The sequence below is a fragment of the Acromyrmex echinatior genome, chromosome 6, assembly GCF_024713525.1.
Source record: "Acromyrmex echinatior isolate Ae372 chromosome 6, ASM2471352v2, whole genome shotgun sequence".
Classification (NCBI taxonomy): Eukaryota; Metazoa; Arthropoda; class Insecta; order Hymenoptera; family Formicidae; genus Acromyrmex; species Acromyrmex echinatior.
Window position 1 is genome coordinate 16,552,119 of NC_141857.1, and position 24,002 is coordinate 16,576,120.

General features: G+C 41.4%; 1 protein-coding gene and 2 pseudogenes across 1 annotated transcript; 1 reads left to right on the forward strand and 2 right to left on the reverse strand.

Moving 5' to 3' along the window:
- The first annotated feature begins 8,903 nt into the window (after nucleotides 1-8,903).
- LOC147909606 (uncharacterized) lies at nucleotides 8,904-9,979 on the forward strand (annotated as a pseudogene).
- An 8,728-nt stretch (nucleotides 9,980-18,707) lies between these two features.
- Nucleotides 18,708-19,431, reverse strand: LOC147909607 (uncharacterized). The gene has a single exon (XM_087406832.1). The coding sequence runs from the start codon at nucleotides 19,257-19,259 to the stop codon at nucleotides 18,708-18,710; it is 552 nt and encodes a 183-aa protein (XP_087262958.1). The 5' UTR covers nucleotides 19,260-19,431.
- A 922-nt stretch (nucleotides 19,432-20,353) lies between these two features.
- LOC147909608 (uncharacterized) lies at nucleotides 20,354-21,882 on the reverse strand (annotated as a pseudogene).
- Nucleotides 21,883-24,002: the final 2,120 nt, after the last annotated feature.

Here is a 24,002-nt window from a genome sequence, read left to right on the forward strand (position 1 = left end):
AAAATTCTTAGAGTTCTAAGTAAAGAAAATAAACAATTTTTGTCTCTTGCAGTTTTTCTATAAAGTTGATAATATTTGAGTAAAAAATTACTGAATAACAATTTTCGGCAATTTTTAGCAATTATTAGGTGTACAAATAAGTTTCCGCCGTTTGACAAAAGACGGCGCCACTAGCAAGCTATTAAAATTGTCTGATGTAAAACATTATATCGTAAGGTTGGACATCTATCAACAACATAAATACTAGCGATTTGAAATACTATCAGCATCATATATTTTTTTTTATGCGAAAATGCCGAGTTTTGACCCGAATAAGCATCATTTGTGGGAACTTTTGATTTACTTCTTTAATTTGAAGAAATCTGCAGCTGAGGCTCATCGATTGCTTGTAGAAGCATATGGTGAGGCTGCCTTAAGTAAGAGAAATGTCGTGAATGATTTCAAAAATTTAAGAACGGATTTTGACGTCGAAGACAAAAAACGTAGCGGAAGGTCGAAAGTGTACGAAGACGCGGTATTGAAAGCAATATTGAATTAAGATTCGTGCCAAACGCAAAAAGTAGTGGCTAGCGATGGACAATACTTTCAATAAAACATTATGTATCGTTCTTTCACAATAAATGCTTAATTTTTTGATTAAAAACGGCGGAAACTTATTTGTACACCTAATAATATCTTGTTAACTGTTGCGAAACTTGCAAAATAGAGAACTTTTCTGCTCAGTTTACTTCATTCAGCTCCTATGCGAATATATACATATATACATATATATAATACATATATATATATATATATATGTGCAACAGAATTCCGCAGAATATTTTTAGAATATTTTTAGAATATTTTTTTGGATTAGATTAGAATCCAATCGGATTTCCCAAAAAAATTATGGATTCTGATTGGGAAATCTATGAAGATTCTGATCAGAAGTGTAATGTTTTGTAAACTAGATTCTATATGGGAAATCTAAACAGACCCTGCGTAGAAAATCTAAACAAATACTCGAATTTTCTTCTAAAAACGTATTTTGTAAATTTAATTAAACAAAAATGCGTTTCACTATGTTTAAATTTAGAAGAACGTAAGCCAAAACATTTGTGTTTTCTTTATTATATTAATAAAATAGTTATTATTGAATTGTTAGTTCTGTGTTAATTATTATATAAATAAATTGTATAATACTGTCTATTAAATTAATTTTATATTATTTCGTACACTTTTTTAATTAAACAAATCAATGTATAGCACACAATTCTACTAAATATAAATAATAAATGCTAATACAATTAAAGTATAATTTAAATAATATTATTGCGATCACAATGTTATTTAACTTTAAAATAAGAAATAAAAAATAAAAGATAAGGTTATTAGGAATTGTAACAGTGAAGATAAATATGACATTTGAATGAAAAACAAATTTTGGAGTTATTTTTATCAAATATGTTAAAAGTATAATTGTTATTTACCTTCAATGTATTTGATAAAAATAATCTCAAAATTTATTTTTTATTCAAATATTATTGTATATCACATTTACCCCTACAATTATCTCTGTCACAATTACCCTTAATAACTCTAATGACTCTATACAGCAATATAAAAAAAAATTATATGCATTATTAATCAATATTTATATATGAATAAAATTTTTATTTTTTATTCTATTGCAATGCAACGAATTCCATATTTAATAGATACAAAGGTGTGATTTTCCATTCGATTTCATGTATAAAACCACGATTTTAACTAATAATACAAAAAGAATCATGTAAATTTCTGCACTGATTTATTCCGATTTTAAACTGAAATTCCAAATTTGAGATAAAAATAGATTTTCTAATTCGTATCGCAGTGCGATTTACCTACTTGGGACAAATGTGGATTACCCATTCTATTTCCATAAGAGAATGACACAATTTTCATGAAAAAAAGGAAATGCAAATTTTTCTATTATTTCTGTTTCAATTCTAAACAGAAAACTCAAATTTGGGATAAAAATAAATTTGCTAATTGGTATCGCGATGCGATTTACTTATTTGAGTATTCTAATCAAAATCTAAGATGTATTTAGGAAGATTTTAGGAAATTTCTATGCAATATTGGATCGCTGCTGGGATTCACGACGAAGCTTACTGTGACCGCGAAAATAGTACGACGTGTCGAAAATTAGACGTGTCGATCAACATAATAAACGTAAACGTTATCTTCATAGAGTGTGACCACGGACGCGTACAGCAACGGCAAAAGCGTGCACACAATACATGAATTTTCGTCGAGTGTGCCACCGGAATATCGGAATGGCCAGATCATGTACCTACCGATCATCGCACGGGGCATTACGGATCTAATAGGCGTCTTCGACCAGAACGGACAATTGCTTGATTTTCGAGGAGAAGAGATCATCATTAGATTGCACGTACATTACGACAATGATATTACGACAGTGATAATATGAGCGTGAGATGCTTGTGTTGAACGGAACAGAGCGCACGCAGAGAGATAACGCATTCTTTACAAGGCCGGTGACATCATACCTTGATAACACTCCAACTCTTCCAACTACATCAGGAAGAAACTCAGCGCGTCGAATGTTAGTAGTAAAGCAAGGCGGGTTCTAACCCAGGGGCTAGAAGGGAACGCGGGGTGCGAGGAAATACTCGTAGGCGCGGGAGATACCTAACGCGGGGAAAGAGGAAGAAAGGTCTGGGCTCCTATACAATAAGGCTCTTTTTTTTTGTCGTCAAAATTTGACCATGTTTTTCTTTAAAAATGTATCGGTAATAAAGGATTGCATGTTAGAGAAAGATAGAGCGCGCGTAACGTGCTACGAGTGAAGAAAGGATGGAAGAATCAATAGAGTACGAGTTTCTTTTGTACGATACAGTTTTTTTAATATGGTTTTTCCTGGCGCGTCGAGGCAAAGGATGGGAAGTAAAAGACAATACACACGAAATAATGCGAACAAAAATGTTTATTCACATCTTATTACACCGGTTTTCGTACTTATTAAAAACTAAAGCTAATAGTTCGCAATCGACGAGCTGATGTCTACTGAAGATGTCGCTATCACGTATAATGTTCTCAGATGCGATATTGGAGAATCGCGTATAGTTGGTATCTATCGTATCTACGAGTCGAGCTAATCGTTCGAACGTTACATCGATACACCCGTTAAAGTCAAACATACGGCGTAGCGTCATTTCGGTCATCGTAATGCGTACGGATGAAGAATCGAGACGTATGAGCGTAGCATCGTTCAGCATGCAAACACTGACGGTCTAACGCTTATAAAATTATCCTTGTATTCGTTTCGAAATAGCTTGTAAATATTTCCTCGCTGCTCATAGAGGCTCTTCCACGTTTCGAGAGATAGCGATAGTTCGTGTCCGCGATGATCTCCAAGGGCGATCTCCACGTAACTCGGTGGGCCAACGTTGATTCCAATTTCCAAAAATTTGTAGCCCGTATTCGTCAGATCGTAACGTCTGCTCAGTAAACGCACCGCACGATGCGTACTATTGTGTACATACATAATGTTAAAAAACGTTTCTTTTGTATATAGAACGTTGAAACTTATTTGTTATATTCCTTCTTCACATCGTACGATGCACTGCTCTCTTTAGCGAAGTACATTTTTTCAATCGTTCGTACAAGCAGGTATCGCAAGACTGATTGCATCCGCGTAAATTGTGACGTAATACTTCTGGAATTGATGAGAGAAGACAGGTCCTCCCCCCCTCTTTCCAAGAATTTCGAACATGTTGCGACACGTTTTACAGAGTCTTTCTACGTATTTTCTTTGTCACGAATTTAAACATACGTTTACACATACGTTTATACATACGTACATACGTTTATACATACGTACATACGTTTATACATATGTTTATACATACGTTTATACATATGTTTATACGTACATATGTACGATTATACATACGTTATACATTACAAAGGAAGGGAAAAGAAATACATAATAAATACGTTAACTTATTTTTATTTAAAAAATTCTTTTGCAGCCACCAGTTATATATTTTCAATACATTTTGTAACGCGCAATTCTTAACATGTTGTCCACATATAATATTAGTAACATCTAGATTAGATAAAGATTCCATATCTTCGTAAACTGCATCCAAGGTCTTAATGTACATGGGTTCTCGCTCATCGTCCAGAAGTAAGTTCCGCAGCCACGTTCGTTTCTTGCGTCCCTTGACATACACGACAACATCATCTTCAAATACAGCCATTGTAATTAGACGTTTTGCCTCGTTGTACGGGATCGTCCCGTCCTTCCATTGCAATCCATGGTGATAAGCAATCAACCAGGAGGCGCAAAACCTGTCGGATCTTGTCAAAAATTTCCATGGCACGGGATGACACTCGTAAAAATGTAATGCGTGAGAACGGTTCCCTATTTCAGCACCGCCACTTCCTTCACGATAAATTTCTTGTTAACGATGAATCCTTGCAGATCCACGAACGTTGGCACGAGCATGTTGTCGAGAAGACTGCAGTCGATTGCGATCGATTGCGACGTATCGTAGATCTTACCGTGTTAGAGGTGTACTTAAGTGATTTTGCGCACAACGTTGGTCAATGGATTATACTGAACCACGCGATCGTGGATGACGAGACAATAGACTGTTGTATTTGCAGGTATTTGCATCTTCTTTACATTCAAAGTCTAATCGCACGTCCACGGTGCCACTCTTGATTAATTCGTTCTGTCGAGAGCAATCAATGATCACGAATGGACCATTACGTAAAAAGTTGTAAAGGTTAGACTCGGCTCGAGATACTCGTATCCATAGTAGCCCTTGCAGAAACGCGCGTACAATTCGTACAGAATCGCACATCTGTTTTTGTCAAAATCCAGATTCAAGTCATCGTACGGATAACATTCCGAATTCAGGTAAAGTTTCGCATTGGTTAATTTGCAGTCGTCGAATCGACTTACATCCTCGGACATGACGGTTTTTCGACCTGTTTGCATAGCGAAAATAACATAGCGCGGCTTCTCGAGCTGAGTAGCCATCTTGATGGCTCACGAATGCTTGGTACTCTGCAAGAGCGGAAATTCGTACAAATCCCACGAGCGAAAAGCCATGCTCAGATATCGCCCGCTCTCCAAAGCGCGCAGCATCGACAGCTTATTTATCTCGCTCAATAACACGTGCGGCATTCGCCACTATACTTTGAATAATTCGAGCGTTGGCTCTATCGCCGGATCTTCCGTCAGACAATTGTTGTCGTTGCGCGCTCGTATTAAAATCAACTCGTGACGAGCGTTGATCACCACGCGTTTGTAATCTTCGCAAAATCCCAGCAGTACGTAGAGCGATACACAGAAATTAAAATATTCGCTGCAGTAGTCTACGCATCCCAGCCGGCATTCCGTAGAATCACGCTTCTGTCGGATGACACTGTTACATAGTTTTTGAGCGTGCTAGTTATACCCACATTTCTATTACGGTCAATCTCCACACCATCTCCACACCAAAATGAACGCGACGCAATTATTTCCCAATGCCACATGAGCACCCTGGACCACTTTGTTCTTCGTCAGTTTTCCCTCGACATATAGAAAGCTTTCGTACGGCAGTGTGTACAGATCTTGTTGCTGTATGGGTATTCTTATTTCGTCGCTGTACCCGAATTGTATTAGCGAACGGGTTGTACGTGTGAGTCTCAATCTTGACGATGCGATCGTCAAAGATCGGCTCGTCTTTAATGTTTAAAATATCAGTCATCTTAAAAGTTGCGCACCACGAATCCCAAAGATTGTAAAAATTTAACGTTCAACGCACTGAGCTTCTTCTTGCTGACGCAGTTGGATGAGCGAGCGTTATCGAGCGGTGATGTTACCAGCCTTGTAAAGAATGCGTTATCTCTCTGTGTGCGCTCCGCTCCGTTCAATACGAGCATCTCACGGTCGCTGTCGCTGTCGCACGTGCAATCTGACGGTGCTCTCCTCTCCGCGAAAATCGAGCAATCTTCCGTGCTAGTCGACGACGCGTATCGTTAGATTCGTAATGCTCCGTACCGTGATCGGCAGGTAAATGATCTACATCTCCGATATCTTATATCCTGGTGGCACGCTCGACGAAAATTCGTATATCGTGTGCGCGCTTTTGCCGTTGCTGTACGCGCCCGCGGTCACATTACGCGGATAACGTTTACGTTCATTATGTTGATCGACATGTTCGATTCGTGCCATCTTCGCGATCGCAGTGTACGCTTCGATGAGAATCCCAGCAGCGATCCAATGCTGTTGGGCTTGCCAAAGTTTATTCTGTATGCACATTTAATCTCGCATTTCATCGTGTTGTAGTTTGCGCGGAGCGTAATCGGGTATTCTCCACCCTCACCATTATCATCATCATCATCAGTGTCATTGTTGTTGTTGACGTCGTTGTTGTTGACGTTGTTGTTGTTGTTGTTGTTATTATTGTCACCACGCACTACGTCAACGGTTTCAAGTGCGTTGCAGTGCGAACGTTTCCGTAAAATCTTACGTTTCAAAAATTCATTTATGTCTCGCACTTCGTATGAACCCTCGGGAATTGTAATTTCTGCGTCGTCTTTGCCAAAATAAAATTTATTGTTCGATTCGTTTACATTCGGTATCGTGTGATAAGTCTCAAAAATCGCCAGACCGAGCTCGTAATCGCCGTCACTCAAATCTATGGAGGGAAAGTAGTTCGCCGCGAGGACAGTGCTCTTCCCGCTCAGCGACGTGACGGAAAAAGCGTTCGACTAATACTGAGATTTTACAGCACCTCATCGAGCTTTTTAAATTCACGCGCGTCTACCGTTTGTAGAAACCGCAGACACATTTGACCGCAGAAGCTCTGATCGTACGTCTAATAGGACGTACGATTGTACTCTATCGTCGTAGCATCGTTCTCGAAATATCGCATTCCTTGGGCGGTCGATAATTATCGAAACTGTCAAAGTATACGACGCGGTTGTTCCTCTTGGCTACCCAGTGAGTACCCGGCCCGGTCGCATCGTCCAGATTCACGATATCGCTTTCGTTTCGGTGCACTCCGCTCGTCGGTAAAGCGTTACGCATGAAGACACCTCTAAAGTACGGTACGCGCATACGTCTCGCGAGCACGTCCAATTGCACCCAGGTTGGTGCACCCGAATTGGTAATTGCATTTTTATCGTCTCTTTGGCATTTTTTTTTTTTCGCTGCTACACCCTGTCCGCGTTTATAGGGGCTGAGATACAGTTCGCGTTCATATTTGTATGGAGCGAGATACAAATCGCGGCCCTGTTCCATCGCGCGATCGTGACGTTGTAGCTCCTCGAGCTGACGTCGCGCGGCTTTGCTATTGTTTACCGCTTTCGCCACGCTGGCCTCTCCACCAATCAAGGACCCGAGCGCGCCCAACATTGGTAGAAAAGGTAATGCACCACCTTGTTTTGCCGTTGGAAGTATCCGCTTTTTCGTTGTCTTTTTCCTCGTTGTCGTCTTCTTTTTTGATTTCATGCTCATGCCGATCTTATTCTTGGCTTTCATCGCTGCCCAAACGGCAGCAGCGGCGGCTCTCTCGCTCAGAGCCGAATCTCTCGCGTTTCCGCGCCTCCTCGGCGAGTACTTTGTCTGCCGCGTGTCTATCGGTGAGATCGTTGCTCCGAGAATACGTGATGTCGTGTTCTCGGCACGCCGCGTCCAGCGAATTTATGCCTGCGTCACCTCTGGCTAATCGCTTCGTAAACCAAGTGCCCGGGCCGCAAAACTGGTAGCCCGAAATATGTAACTCGAAAGGAAGCGCGTTTATCGCTCGATTCAACAGACTGCTGCCCGATGCTGACATTCGTTACAGTTGTTTATCTTAGGTGCGGGACCGTCGATGTGCGTCCTTTGCCACGGCTGATTGTAGTGCTCGCAGCGACGATACGTTCGAATCTCCGAATCCGCCTTCACGTGTTCCGGAAGCTTGTCCCACACGTAGTCGATATAGTCACCGTATACGCGTAAGAGTACGACCTTCATATACCTTCATATACCTTCGTATATACTGCAGCTGCTCGGTGTTCAAGTCCTGAATGTCGAAAGGATGGCACAGCGCGAGATACATTTTGCTACTGCGCGACTCGTAAATTCGCGCCTTTAAATAGTCATTCGAGAGCGCGTAGCCTTAGTGTGAGCATGAAATTCGTGCCGCAACCGTTGTCAATACGCGTCACGAACTGCGACGCGAAATCGCGAATGATGGGAGGGAGCGTGGAGAAGTGCTAGCATGGCGAAATGCTGCCGAGTACTATACGCGCGATCATTTGCGGCCCATCGAATTGTGGTAAAACCAACGTTCTCATAAGCTTATTCGAGAGCCCGAACGGCGTGCGTTTCGAAAACGTGTACGTCTACTCGAAATCGTTGCAACAGCCAAAGTATCGATATCTCGAAAATTTGTTTACGTCTATCGACGAAATCGGCTACTTTACGTTCTCCAACAACAACGACGTCGTTCCACCGAGCGAGGCGTGTCCAAATTCTATTTTTATCTTTAATGACGTAGCATGTGATAAGCAGGATGCGGTGAGAGAATACTTTTCGATGGATCGCCACGCGAACGTCGACTGCTTCTATCTCTGTCAGACGTACGCGAGGATATCTAAACATTTGATACGCGACAACGCGAACCTGCTGATCCTGTTCAAACAGGACGGTACCAACTTGAAACACGTTTACAACGATCATGTGAATACCGACATGTCGTACGATGAATTTTGCACGTTATGCCGCGACTGTTGGCAGCAAAAATATGGATTTCTAGTGATAGACAAAGACAGTGGACTCACAAACGGACGATACAGAAAAGGATTTAACGAATTCGCGATACCGTAACGTGACCAGTCGTGCCGATACTTAGCCAGAGACGAACATGGCAGATGTGCGCGAGAGTGAAAAAATCGCGAGGGAGATCGAGAAGACGAGCGAGTCGATCCGCAAGAAACATCGCGCTCTGAAGACCGGTAGAATCGAGGAGGGCATCGCGTTGGACAGACATTTTAAACCTCTTATCTAACCGCTGCGACTTTTCATCGACAGCCCCAGCGTGCGCGCTACAAAAAGAGAGTCGCGCGACGAAGATGCAACGTCTGCCTCTAAACGTGAGAGAAAGGAGAAAGAGGAACAAGAGAAGGAGGAGGAGGGAGAAGAAGCGAACGAGACGTTCGAGCGTTCCACGACTCTGCATAAATCCAATAATCGATCGCACGATCGTGCACAGCCGATAACCTCCACACCGCGTGCCAAAATCGTACCGACGATAGAGTCGTTGGAGAACATTTTCGAAACGATAGAAGACTCGCTAGCGACGAAGGTTCAAAATCAGCTGCAAACGTCGGAAGGTCGAGAGGCGTTACGAACTGGCTTGGGCCCACTGGGGCAAAAATACGTCGAGGCTGTCCTGAGGGGAATGCAAGATAAAGAGAGCGGTATATATCACGTGTACGGCATTTACCTACACAAAGATGGACTGATGTTTGGCAATAAACGTTTCGACGTGGATGACGCGGACAACATAATTATCGATGGCGTATGATATGCCGGTACACCTGGTCTTTACGAGTTAATTTTCAAGAGAATTCCCGACGATACCCTCTACACGGAAGACAATATGCACAAGTACAAGAGCATGCTGTTGGTGACAACGCGCACAAACACAAGTACCATTCGCAGGGTCGATTATTGAGCAACAGGGGATACAAGTACAAACATGTAATCGCGCCGTTGATGTCGATCACACCCAAGAAGAAGAAATCTGGAAAGGGATTACCTCATGCAATGACATTGAATGACAACGCGATCGATTACGAGCACTGGGACGATCCCAACGAGCTGGTGGATCGTCTACGATTGCTCGACGCTTCGCACCGAGCAGGCAACAACGCTCACAACAACGAGATGCTGTCGATCATCGAGGAACTTCGCGAAGCTGGTCTTATTATAAATTAAATCGCATAACCATGAAACGATTCAGTTGAGTAACATCAGCGAGAAAAAATACATTATTTTCTCGTACTCAGTGTATTACGCGTTGAATCATGAAAAAAAAATCTGAGAAAAAGAGAGAGAAAATTAGCTCCGAGAGACGTCGACTCGTTGAGGAATTGCACGCTCCTGCGAGAAGAAATTTTCCGCGAAGGCGTGTCATAGTTCGGGGATACGACGATCTGTGGCAGGCTGATGTCGTTGAGATGCGCCCGTACTCGGGTTTCAACAGAGGCCACCATTACATACTCCGTCATCGATGTGTTGAACAAATACGCGTTAGCCGTTTCGCTTCCACCCTTGCTTTTGAGTGGTACGGCCCACGGTTTTGCGCCTCCTGGTTGATTGCTTATTATGGATTGCGATGGAAAGATGGGAGGATCCTATACAGCGAGGCAAAACGCCTGATCGCGACGGCTATATTTGAAAATAATGCTATCGCATACGTCAAGAAACGCGAGAAGCGAACGTGGCTGTGAAACTTGCTTCTGGACGATGAACGCATGTTCATCGAGACTTTGAATGCAATTTGAAGACATGGAAGACTTTATCTAATCTAACTGTTACAATACTATGTGATGCGCACAACATGTTAAGAACTGCGTGTTACAAAATGTATTGAAAATATATAACTGGTGGTTGCAAAAGAATTCTTTAAATAAAAATATGTTAACGTATTTATTACGTAGTTCTTTTTCCCTTCTTTTGTAATACATACAGGGTGCGTCACTAAAATCCGGATAAATCGAACAATTTCTTTAAACAAAATTTTTTTAATGAAAAATTAAATATTACAAAAAATCCTTTTACATGACACTTAAGAGATCCCTATAGAGCACAATTATTCGATATATCTCCTATTAACTTGAATGACGATCTCTATTCTCGGTCTGAAGCGTTCGCAGGCACGCTGTAATGTAGCGCTGTCCATGCCGATAAATGCTGCCTCAATAGCGATCTTTAATGACGTCATATTGGGATGCCGAAACTTGTTTGTGACCCTTTCAACTACGCTCCATACGTAGTAGTCTAAGGGATTTAAATCTAAGCTGTTGGGAGACCAGAATGGAACCGAGGCGAGCTTGTCCTGGCAGCCTCAGAGAGCATCTGTTGTATCTTTAATGTGTACGAATTGTATCGAAGGTCCTTCTCGAAAATCCGATTCATTGTTGGCTCGCTTACATCAACAATCGATGCTAATTTTCGCAATGATTGCCCTGAGTCATCCGAAATCAGCGCTTGAGCATTTCAACGACTGTGGGAGTCCTCGCGTGCATTCTTTCGAGTCACTCTTCCTCGCTGGCATACTGGAACTTTCGTTGGACTGTTCTAAAGCCGTATATTTTGCCACAACGTCATAAACGGTTGATCTTGGGTATCCAAAGAACCGAATTATTTCCGTTGCTGAGCGCCCAGCACAAAGGCTTTCGATGATCGCGGCTCTTCGATTATATCCGCACTTCAACATCGCGGCCATTTTGAGAATGACTGTTTACTAGAAGCATTAGGCTTTCTCGGACGCCAATAACAACCTCTGGCGGAGATACAATATAGCGAAAAATTTCAATTGAAATATGTCTGGATTTTGGTGACGCACCCTGTATATGTATGTGAGCATGTATGAACGTATGTACAGTATATATGTATATGCGTATGTACGTATGTATGTATATGCGTATGTATACATGTATGTATATATGTATGTATGTATATGTTCGAATTGATGCTTCTCTTATACGCATCGCGACATGCCACCGATCTGACAGTGTATATGTAGTATATATAGGTAGTATATAAGGTAGTTATATCATAGACGAGTAAAAGAATACATACACCGAAAATCGATCGAGCAAGAGAGGTACCGTCCCTTGCCATCAAGTCCTTTAAGTCCCCTACCATTGAGGAAAAAACTAGTTATTGAGAATGTCCTGATAAAAAAACATCAAAGTCATCAACGTGTTCATCATCATCAATGTCATCAATGCCATCGAAATATAAGTCATAAAGTATAACATTTGATACATTCGCAAACAAAGGAAATATATAGAAAGATATAATAAACGTCGCGATACGTTCTCAATTCTTAGAAAGAGGGAGAGGGGGAGGGATTACCCCCTCTTTGATTCTAGAAGTATTACCATATACGTCACAATTTACGTAGATGCAATCAATGTTGCAATACTCGCTTTTACGAACGCTTTTTATTGAAAAATGTACTTTGTCAAAGAGAGCAATGCATCATACGAAACGAAGAAGGACTGTAGTAACACGTAAATTTCAACATTCTATACATCAAAAAATAAAGAATCATGTTTTCAAACAATATGTATGTACACATAGTGCATTGCGCGGTGCGTTTACTTAACAGATGTTACGACATGATGGTTACGGGTTACAAATTTTTGGAAATTGGAATCAACGTTGGTCCACCGAGTTACGTGGAGATCACCCTGAGAGAGATCATCGCGGACAGGAACTGTCGCTGTCTCTTGAAAAGTGGAAGGGTCTCTACGAGTAGCGATGGAATATCTGCAAGATGCTTCGAAACAAAGACAATTTTATAAGCGTTGGGCCGCTAACCGCCAAAGTTTATATTCATATTGAACGATGCTACGCTGATACATCTCGATTCTTCTTCCGTACGCATGACTGAAACAACGCTACGATGTATGTTTGAATTTAATGGATGTATTAATGTAACGTTTGAATTAGCTAGACTAGTAGATACAGTCGATGTCAAGTATATGCGATTCCCCAATATCACGTCTGAAAACGTTGTACGCAATAGCGACATATACAAAAGCATCAGCTCGTAGATTATGAGTTGTTAGCTTTAGTTCTTAATATATATGAAAAATAATGATATAATAAAATGTGAATAAACATATTTTCATTCACATCACTATATATGTACTGTCTTTACTTCCTATCTATCATATTTTATGCTTCGCACTCCGTTTATATAAACAACAGCCAATGCGCGCGCTTCTCTTAACATGTCTAGAGTTCTATAGTTTGCTAATACTTATAATCTAAAATGTTTAATATACAACATCCGCCTGTAACTAATATTCCGAGCAGCTTCGCCGCAGCGAAACATGCTTCTCAACGTCAGTCTTTGTCAAGTCTCGTCTGCGTGAGATTCGTGTCATTTTTTTTCTTACGCGAGTGATTTTTTTATAAATGTATAAAAGTATTCTGCCATTTAGCCTTAATGGTGGAATATTTTTAAATATATATACGTGATTAAATGAAAGTGATTTTTACAGTGCAGTTTTATTATCTATAAAACAATGGGTGATAAAAAACCCTTCGATAAACAACAAAAAGGTGAAATGAATGATGAGGAGGAAATTGAGGAAGCTGCTTTCTCCTCGGGTTCATTATTCGGCAGAATGATGGGATTATTGTGGTGAACATTATACGATTGCATGTTGGTGAAATTGCATTATTTCATCTCGAGATAGCCGATGATGTGGTAGAGATAGAGGAGGCTGAAGAGAAAGAGGAGGAAGAGGAGGCTGAAGAGGAGAGCGTCTCCGCTGGAGGATCCTCCTCTTCTCCTGAATGACTCTGAGGAAGCTACTCGTATATCAAGACTATTCGATATGATAAATGAATTGAACTTAAGTGTCTACCTTCTTGACGCTCTGACGATCGGACAGGAGAAGGCGAAAGAGAAGGAGGAACACTAAAGATAATAGGAGGAGGAGGGGGAAGAGGAGGGAGGAGGGGGAGGGAGGGAGGAAAGAGAAGGGAGGAGAAGGAGAAGGTAAAAATAATTATTATATATTTTTCTTTAAAATATCTTGTATTGGCGACTGCGACCTGCGACGCATTTTGGAGAGGACGCGGGGCGGCGACGGTCTGCGGCGGCGGCAGCAGTAGGTATATTAGGCGAGTTCTAACTCAGGTCCTCTGGGAGAGCGGGGCGCGAGGATATTAGTAGGCGCAAGGTCCCCGATCTCCGGTATCACTGTTTATATAAACAGTGATAATCAGGCCCCTCTCTCTCTTCTCTCTCTCTCTCTCTATATTTATGTGAACATAGAACTCCGGTCGATGGATTATATAAACATGATACGCGTGATGATATTCCGTTATGCGTTCCGTATTTTTTTTTTACCGCCATCACCAGCCGCCGTCGACCACCGCCGCCGTCGCCGTCGTCGCCCCACTGCCGCGCCATCATGCGACCTCACATACACTTACCGCATATACTTACTATCTCTCTTCCCCTTATGTGTTAATCTTTCCCGGCGTTATAGCTCCCGTTGTATCTTCTTCTCACACGCAAAAATATTTTATCAAACTTTTATTTAAGTAGATTGAATACTTAAATTTAAAAAATTAAAAATTTATTTTAATTAAAAAAAATTTTTTTTAAATATGTGTTCAAGCACTATCGTTTCTGTAAAACAAAAAGCATTATATTAGCATGAAATATATATATATATATATATATATATATAAGAAGAGAAATTCACATATAATCTAAAAAAAATTTATAATACTTACAATTCTAATCTTCAGGCTCCGGATTTGGCTCATATAGCCGGAGACCAAATAGTTCCACCAAATTGAAATCGGATTTCTCCCACATATCCATCCATTCCTTTCTAAATTGCTACATGGTATCACAAATTATTTGGTTTATATATATTCATATTCAAAACCTTTAATTTTTAGTTGCTACGACGTGTCTCCCGGAAAAATGGATTACAAAGGGAATTTTAAAAAATGTATTAAAAATGTGAATTAGAAAAATAATCTATTTATAATGAACTTATCGAGGGAATGATCTGTATCCCCAACTCATCTTGCAATTACAGCTTGACCATTGAGTCGTTTTCACTATGAGATACTTGAAAAAATAAAAGTAAAAAAATGTTAAAAACACAAATTCGCTAAAAAAAATTTGATACAAATGAAAAAGAAAAAAACTAGTTAATCTTTCGACAGGATACTCATAACGGATCTCTATTAAATCTCTTAAATTATTCATAGTTAATGTTCTAGGTTCATAGTTAAGTTATAAATTGTCCTTAAGTTATAAATATCCTGTGGAAAAGTCGACAAAAATTTTTTTCTAAAAAATTTCTAATAGTCATCACAGTCTCTTCTACTTTCACTTAAATCCATAAATATGCAAAAATATTCTACCAGTAATGATAAATGGTAGAATACCCTTTTATATTTATAAAAATCACTCACGGTACAAACTCTTCACTATGTTCACTATATTCGCGCAGATGAGATTTGATAAAAACTGACGCTGACAAGCATCATTTGCCATAGCGATATTATTCAGGATACATTTACATTGTGCGGCATGTAAAACATTTAAGATCATAAGTGTTTGCAGAATATAGAACTATAGGACTCAAGATGCCACAAAAAATGCATAGGCAACAAGGGCTCACATGTTAGAAAAAGATAGAGCGCGACGATGCCAGAGTGCGTAACGTGATATCGAAGAAAGAACGGAAGAAGTGAATCAATAAAGTAAAAGTCATTTTTATTACGGTTTTATACTAGCGCGTCAAGGCAAAGGATAAGACGAATGGGAAATAAAAGAAAGTACATATGTAGTGATGCGAACGAACATTTTTTTATTCACGTCTTATTACACTGATTTTTTGTACGTTCTAAAAATTAAAATTAATAGCTCACAATCGACGAGCTGATGTATATTGAAGATATTGCTATCACATAGTTCTCAAACGCGATATTGGAAAATCGCGTATACTTTGACATCGACCGTATCGACGAGTCGGGCTAATCGCTCGAATGTTATATAAATACACCTGTCAAAGTCAAACATACGGCATAGCATCGTTTCGATGTGTACGGACGAAGAATCGAGACGTACGAGCGTAGCACCATTTAATGTGCAAACTCTGGCTGTTAGCGGTCTAACACTTATTGTCTTTGTATTTATCTTGAATCTTATAAGTATTCCATAGCTGCTCGTAGGGGCAGCCCTTTCACGTTTCGAGAGGCAGCGACAGTTCGTGTCCGTGATGATTTCTCGGGATGATCTCCACTCGATGGACCAACGTTGATTCTAATTTCCAAAAATTTGTAGCTCGTATTCGTCAGGTCGTAACATCTGCTCAGTAAGCGTATCACGCGACCCTCCATGCTGTATATGTACATAATGTTGAGAAACATTTTCTTTTTTGTATAGAATGTTGAAATTTATATGTTACATTCCTTCTTCACATCGTATGATCGCTGCTCTCTTTAACGAAGTACATTTTCAACCTTTCGTACAAGTGAATATCTCAAGACTGATTGTAAATTGTGACGTATATGGTAATACTTCTGGAATCAAAGAAGGGAGACAGGCCCTCCCCATCTTTCCAAGAATTTCGAACGTGTTGCGACATGTTTTATTGCGTCTTTTTACATATATTCTTTGTCACGAGTTTATATTTATACGTAAATACGTACGTTTATACATATGTACGTTCATACATACGTTCATATATGTGCGAGAGCGCACCGCGCGGAAAGATTCGAGTGAGAAAACGGCACAAGGTTGATATGATGCACGACAGTAAAGAGAACTCCGTTTCTTTGTAATTTAACAAAAGAATTTTCTTTAATATGCTCAGTTACAAAGTCAAAAAATATAATTAATTAAATATTATAATAGATTAACAGAATATTGAATGCGGTCACCTTTAACAAATGATATTTTGGAATTGCAGTAATGGAAAATCTCGGCGATTTTCTCGGCACTTCTCGAAAGATTCGTTTTATCGCGATTTCACTAAGCGATTAGCACGGCGATTTTACGAAGCGAGATTATGACTCTAAGAACTCTAAGAACTTTTAGACTCTAAGAACTAAGGACTCTAAGAACGAGGACGGCGAGATCGAAGCATTTATTGCTTTCGGCCTGGGCTTTCTTCTTGGGAAAAAATCCAATAAAATTTTGCCACAATCGTAATTATTACGTGGCATTAGGTGTACAAAATTGATTGGCGCTTTGGATTCTTTTCTCACAACGTTCAACGTAACAGTCATGCGCGACAGAAAATCCGTACGTGGAATTGGTGACAGCGCGTGACGTATTCGTCGGAGCGCGGCGCTCGCGTGCGCGAATTGAATCGTTCTAGAACTTTCGATTGTCCGTTGCCGGTAACGACAACTTGTTTGCGTGTAACGACTTGTTTTTAAAAAGAACAAAGAACGCCAAATCGCTGATTTTTATCGAGGATTTAGATCATGCTCGAGATGAAATCACGAGCTCACTTTATGCGTGCGTTCAATGACAATTACTGTCAGTCGACTGAAAAAATTCTTGCTTTTCTTTCGAATTACCGATCTCAAACAATATATAATATGTATTATAAAGGAAGGGAAAATAAATACATAATAAAACCGTACATAATATAAACATAATATATTTTTATTTAAAACATTTTTTTGCAACCACTAGTTAGATATTGTATTTTCAATACATTTTGTAACGCGTAATACTTAACATGTTGTTTGCATCGTATAGTAATGGTAATATCTAGATTAGATAAAGATTCCATGTCTTCGTAAACTGCATCCAAGGTCTCGATGTACATGAGTAGTTAATACAGTGGCGGTTCTAACCCAGGTCCTCTGAGGGGGACGCGGGGCGCGGGGGATACTCATAGGCGCGGGGGAGTAGGCGCGGGGAGTACTGATAGGCGCGGGGAAGGGAGGGGAGGCGCGGGAAGTCTCGGCGCTATCGGTGTTTACTGATATGATGAGTCCCAGCGCTATCAGTGTTTACTGATATGATGATACGTATCGCCATTGTGGTGTCACGTATTATTGGGACCGCCGCCACCCAACACCCCATCGCCGCAGACGCTGCCGCCACCGCCGCCACCTCACATCCCCGCCGCAGGCACCCGTGCCATCACCGCAGACCTCGCGTCTATCTCAAAAAATGCGTTTCAGACAGCCACTGCGGAGTCCATTCCCTAAATGCGTGGCAGTATTATAACGCGAACAAGAAATATTAAAGAAAAAAAAGAAAGAAAAGAAACTATATAATAAAAAAATATTCTTACTTTCTCCACACCCTCTCCCTCTCCGTCCTCCTCCTCCTCCTCATCTTCCGCTGAATTCTTATTCCTCTTCCTCCACAGTCTCATCGAGATTGTCGATGAGATGGTTGAATAATTGATCTACATGCAATTGAGTGAGATTAACTATGATATTATTCTGAATCTCCTCTAAGAAAGAGGAGAAGGAGGAGGAGGAGGAGGAGGCAGTCCTCCTCAACTTTTTGTTCCTTTTGCATGCTTATAGCTGCACAATAAAAAAATTATCACTTCACTTAATCACAGAAAATGTGCAACGATATTCTATCATTAACGCTAAATGGTAGAATATTGTTGCACGTTGGGGAAAAAAAAATATCACTCACGTCTTAACACGTCTTGCGCGCGGACAAAGCAGGACAAAGACTGACGTTGAGAATCGATCTTCGCCGTTGAGAAGCGAGCCTGCCTAGGATCTATAGGGGGGGCAGTTGTATATAAAACACTTTAGATCATAAGTGCCGTCACGAAAAGTTATCGGTATAGCGCGTCGAGATATAGGATGAATGGATGGATGGATGGATAGACGGATGGAAAGTAAAGAAAGTACATATATAATGATATGAACAAAAAAAATTTTTTATTCACATATTATTATATCATTTCTTTTTTGTATTAAAAACTAAAGCTAATAGCTCGCAATCGACGAGCTGATGTTTGTTAAAGATATCACTATCGCGTATAGCGTTTTTGGACGCGATATTGGAGAATCGCGTATACTTGACATCAACCGTATCGACGAGTCGGATTAATCGTTCGAACGTTACATCGATACATTCGTCAAACTCAAACATACGTCGTAGCGTCGTTTCGGTCATCATCATCATGCGTACGGACGAAGAATTGAGACGTACGAGCGTAGCATCGTTCAGCATGCAAACGCTGACAGTTAGCGGTCCAACACTTATAAAATTGTCCTTGTATTTGTTTCGCAGCATCTTGTAAACATTCCATCGCTGCTCGTAGAGACCCTTCCACGTTTCGAGAGACAGCAACAGTTCATGTCCGCGATGATCTCCCAGGGCGATCTCCACGTAACTCGGTGGATCAACGTTGATTCCAATTTCCAAAAATTTGTAGCCCGTAGTCGTCAGATCGTAATGTCTGCCCAATAAACACATCTTGCGATGCTCCATGCTGTGTATATACATAATATTAAAAACGTTTCTTTTGTGTATAGAATGTTAAAACTTACATGTTATTGCAGTTCTTCTTCTTCGTTTCGTACGATGTGTTGCTGTCTTCAGCGAAGTACATTTTTTTTTTCAACCGTTTGTACAAGCAAATATCGCAAGACTAATTGCACCCACGTAAATTGCGATATATATAAAACTTCTAGAATCGAAGAGGGGGGTAACTCTCTCCCCTCTTTTTCTAAGAATTGCGAACCTGTCGCAACACTTTCTACGTATTTTTATTTTTTTTATTTTTTGTTCGCGAGTTTATCAATGCTTATACTTTATGATTTATATTTCGATGGCATCGATGACGTTGGTGATGAGCACGTTGGCGACTTTGACGCCTTTTCTCCAGGATATTCCCAATATCTCGCTTTTTCCTTCGAAGGCGGTGGACTTGGCGGACTTGGCGACAATGGACAGTACCCCTTTCGCTCGATTGATTTTGGATTATATATTCTTTTATTCGATCCATGTCTTAACGCTCGTAACTGAAGCTTACGATTGAATGAAAAAAATCTAATATTGCCTATGTACATTATATGTACTGTCAGATGTACTGTCAGATCGGACATGTCGCGACACGTTTAACAGAAGCGTTGACGTTTTTGGATACATACATACGTATATACATACATACATACATACATACATATGTGTTTATACATATGTGTTCATACATATACGTTCATACATATATGTTCATACATATGTGTTCATACATATACGTTCATACATATATGTTCATACATATATGTTCATACATATACGTTCATTCATACGAGTACATGTATTACAAAGGAAGAGAAAAAAGAAATACGTAATAAATACGTTAACGTATTTTTATTTTAAAAATTCTTTTGCAACCACCAGTTATATATTTTCAATACATTTTGTAACGCGCAATTCTGAACATGTTGTCCATATCGCATAGTATTAGCAACATCCAGCTTGGTTAAAGATTCCAGGTCTTCGTAAACTACATCCAAGATCTCGATGCACATGCGTTCTCGCTCATCGTCCAAAAGCAAGTTCCACAGCCACGTTTTTTCGTGTCCCTTAACGTACACGATAGCATCATCTTCAAATACAGCTGCTGTGATCAGACGTTTCGCCTCGTTGTACGGGACCATCCCGTCCTCCCATCGCAATCCATGGTGATAAGCAGTCAACCAGGAAGCGCAAGACCTGTCGGATCTTGTCAAAAATTTCCATGGCACGGAACTCGTAAAAATGTAATGTGTGAGAACGATCCCCTGTTTCAGCACCGCCACTTCCTTCACGATAAATTTCTTGGTAACGATGAATCCTTGCAGATCCACGAACGTTGGCACGAGCATGTTGTCGAGAAGACTGCGGTCGATTGCGACGTATCGTAGATCTCATATCGTGTTAGAGATGCATCTTAGGTGATTTTGCGCACAACATTGGTCAATGGATTATACTGAACCACGCGATCGTGTATGATGAGACAATAGGCTGTTGTATTTGCGGATACATCCTCTTTACATTCAAAGTCTAATCGCACGTCCACGGTGCCACTCTTGACTGATTCGTTCTGTCGAGAGCAATCGATGATCACGAATGGGCCATTACGTAAAAAAATTGTAAAGGTGAGACTCGGCTCGAGATACTCGTATCCGTAGTAGCCCTTGCAGAAACGCGCGTACAAGTCGTACATCTGTTTTTGTCAAAATCCAGATTCAAGTCATCGTACGGATAACATTCCGAATTCAGGTAAAGTTTCGCATTGGTTAATTTGCAGTCGTCGAATCGACTTACATCCTCGGACATGACATTTTTTCGACCTTTTTTGCATAGCGAAAATAACGTAGCGCGGCTTCTCGAGTTGAGTAGCCGTCTTGATGGCCCACGAATGCTTGGTTGTGCTCTGCAAGAGTGGAAATTCGTACAGATCCCACGAGCGAAAAGCCATGCTCAGATATCGTCCGCTCTCCAAAGCGCGCAGCATCGACAGCTTATTTATCTCGCTCAATAACACGTGCGGCATTCGCCACTATACTTTGAATAATTCGAGCGTTGGCTCTATCGCCGGATCTCCCGTCAGACAATTGTTGTCGTTGCGCGCTCGTATTAAAATCAACTCGTGACGAGCGTTGATCACCACGCGTTTGTAATCTTCGCAAAATCCCAGCAGTACGTAGAGCGGTACACAGAAATTAAAATATCCGGCTGCAATAGTCTGCGCATCCCAGCCGGCATTCCGTAGAATCACGCTTCTGTCGGATGACACTGTTACATAGTTTTTGAGCGTGCTAGTTATACCCACATTTCTATTACGGTCAATCTCCACACCATTGAGTTCATATCGAATCTCATCGAAAATGAACGCGACGCAATTATTTCCCAATGCCACATGAGCACCCTGGACCACTTTGTTCTTCGTCAGTTTTCCCTCGACATATAGAAAGCTTTCGTACGGCAGTGTGTACAGATCTTGTTGCTGTATGGGTATTCTTATTTCGTCGCTGTATCCAAACGTGGTGTTGGCAAACGGGCTGTACGTGTGAGTCTCAATCTTGACGATGCGATCGTCGAAGATCGGCTCGTCTTTCATGTTTAAGATATCGGTCATCTCAAATGTTGCGCACCGCGAATCCCAAAGACTTTAAAAATGTAACGTTTGTCGCGCTGAGTTTCTTCTTTTTCTTCCTGATGCAGCTGGATGAGCGAGTGTTGTCGAGCTGTGGCGTCACCGACCTTGTAAAGGATGCGTTATCTCTCTGTGTACGCTCCGTTCCGTTCAGCACGAGCATCTCACGCTCACGTTATTACTGTCGCCGTCGTACGTGCAATCTAACGGTGATCTCTTCTCCTCGAAAATCGAGCAATCGTTCTGATCGACGATGCGTATCGTTAGATCTGTAATGCTCCGTGCGATGATCGGCAGGTAAATGATTTGCGTCGGCCTCTCCGATATCTTATACCCTGGCGCCACGCTCGGCGAAAATTCATGTATCGTGTGCGCGCTTTTGCCGTTGCTGTATGCACCTGCGGTCACGTTACACTCTACGCGGATAACGTTTACATTCATTATGTTGATCGACACGTCCGATTCGTGCTACCTTCACGGCTGCAGTATACGCTTCGACGAGAATCCCAGCAGCGATCCAATGCTGTTGGACTTGTCAAAGTTTATTCTGTACGCACATCTAATCTCACATTTCATCGTGTTGTAGTTTGCGCAAAGCGTAATCGGGTATTCTCCACCCTCATCATTATCATCATCATCATCATCATCATCATCATCATCATCGTCATCATCATCAGTGTTATTGTTATTGTCACCACGCACTACATCAACGGTTTCAAGTGCGGACGTTTTCGTAAAATCGCGCGTTTCAGAAATTCATTTATATCTCGCACTTCGTACGAACCTTCGGGAATTGTAATTTCCGCGTCGTCTTTGGTGAAATAAAATTTGTTGTTCGATTCGTTCACGTTCGGTATCGTGATAAGTCTCAAAAATCGCCAAACCGAGCTCGTAATCTCCGTCACTCAAATCTATGGCGGGGAAGTAATTCGCCGTGAGGACGGTGCTCTTTCCGCTCAGCGTAAGCGTCAACGACATGACGGAAAAAAGCGTTCGACTAATACTAAGATTTCACAGCGTCTCGTCGAGCTTTTTAAATTCACGCTCGTCTACCGTTTGTAGAAACCGACCAGACACATCTGTCCGCAGAAACTTTGATCATACGTCTGATAGGACGTGCGATTGTACTCTATCATCGTAGCACCGTTCTCGAAATATCGCACCAGTTCCTTAGGCGGTCGAAGATTGCCGAAACTGTCAAAATACACGACGCGATTGTTCCTCTTCGCTACCCAGTGAGTACCAGGCCCCGTCGCATCGTCCAGATTCACGATACCGCTTTCGTTTCGGCGCACACCGCTCGTCGGTAACGTGTTACGCATGAAAACGCCTCTAAAGTATAATACACGCATACGTCTCGCGAGCTCGTTCAATTGTACATTGGTAGTTGCGCCAGACGGCATTTTTATCGTCTTTTTGACATTTTTTTTTTCTTTGCAGCTACGCCCTGTCCATGTTTGTATGGACCGAGATACAGTCCGCGTCCATATTTGTACGGAGCGAGATACAGTCCGCGATCCTGTTCCATCGTGCGATCGTGACGTTGCAGCTCTTCGAGCTGACGTCGCGCGGTTTTGCTATCGTTTACCGCTTTCGCCACGCTGGCTGCTCCGCCGATCAAGGACGAGTGCGCCTAACATTGGTAGAAACGGTAACGCACCGCCTCGTTTCGCCGTCGGAAGTATCCGCTTTTTCGTCACCTTTTTCTTCGTCGTCTTCTTCTTCGGTTTCATACCCATGCCGATCTTGGTCTTGGCTTTCATCGCTGCCCAGACGGCAGCTGCGGCGGCTCTCTCGTCCAGAGCCGAATCTCTCGCGACGACGCATCCTAACGCTTTCGGCGAGTACCTCGTCCGCCGTGTGTCTATCGGTGAGATCGTTGCTTCGAGAATACGCAATGTCGTGTTCTCGACATGCCGCGTCCAGCGGATTTATGCCCGCGTCACCTCTGGTTAATCGTTTCGTAAGTCGAGTGCCCGGACCGCAAAACTGGTAACCCGAAATATGTAACTCGAAAGGAAGCGCGTTTATCGCTCGATTTAGCAGACTGCCGTGCGACGCCGACATTCGCTACAATCCTTTATCTTCGGTGGTAGGGCCGT

What these genes read in the sequence shown, in the direction of transcription:
- LOC147909607 (XM_087406832.1), bottom strand. Translation starts at nt 19,259, where the DNA reads ATGTATATACACAGCATGGAGCATCGCAAGATGTGTTTATTGGGCAGA.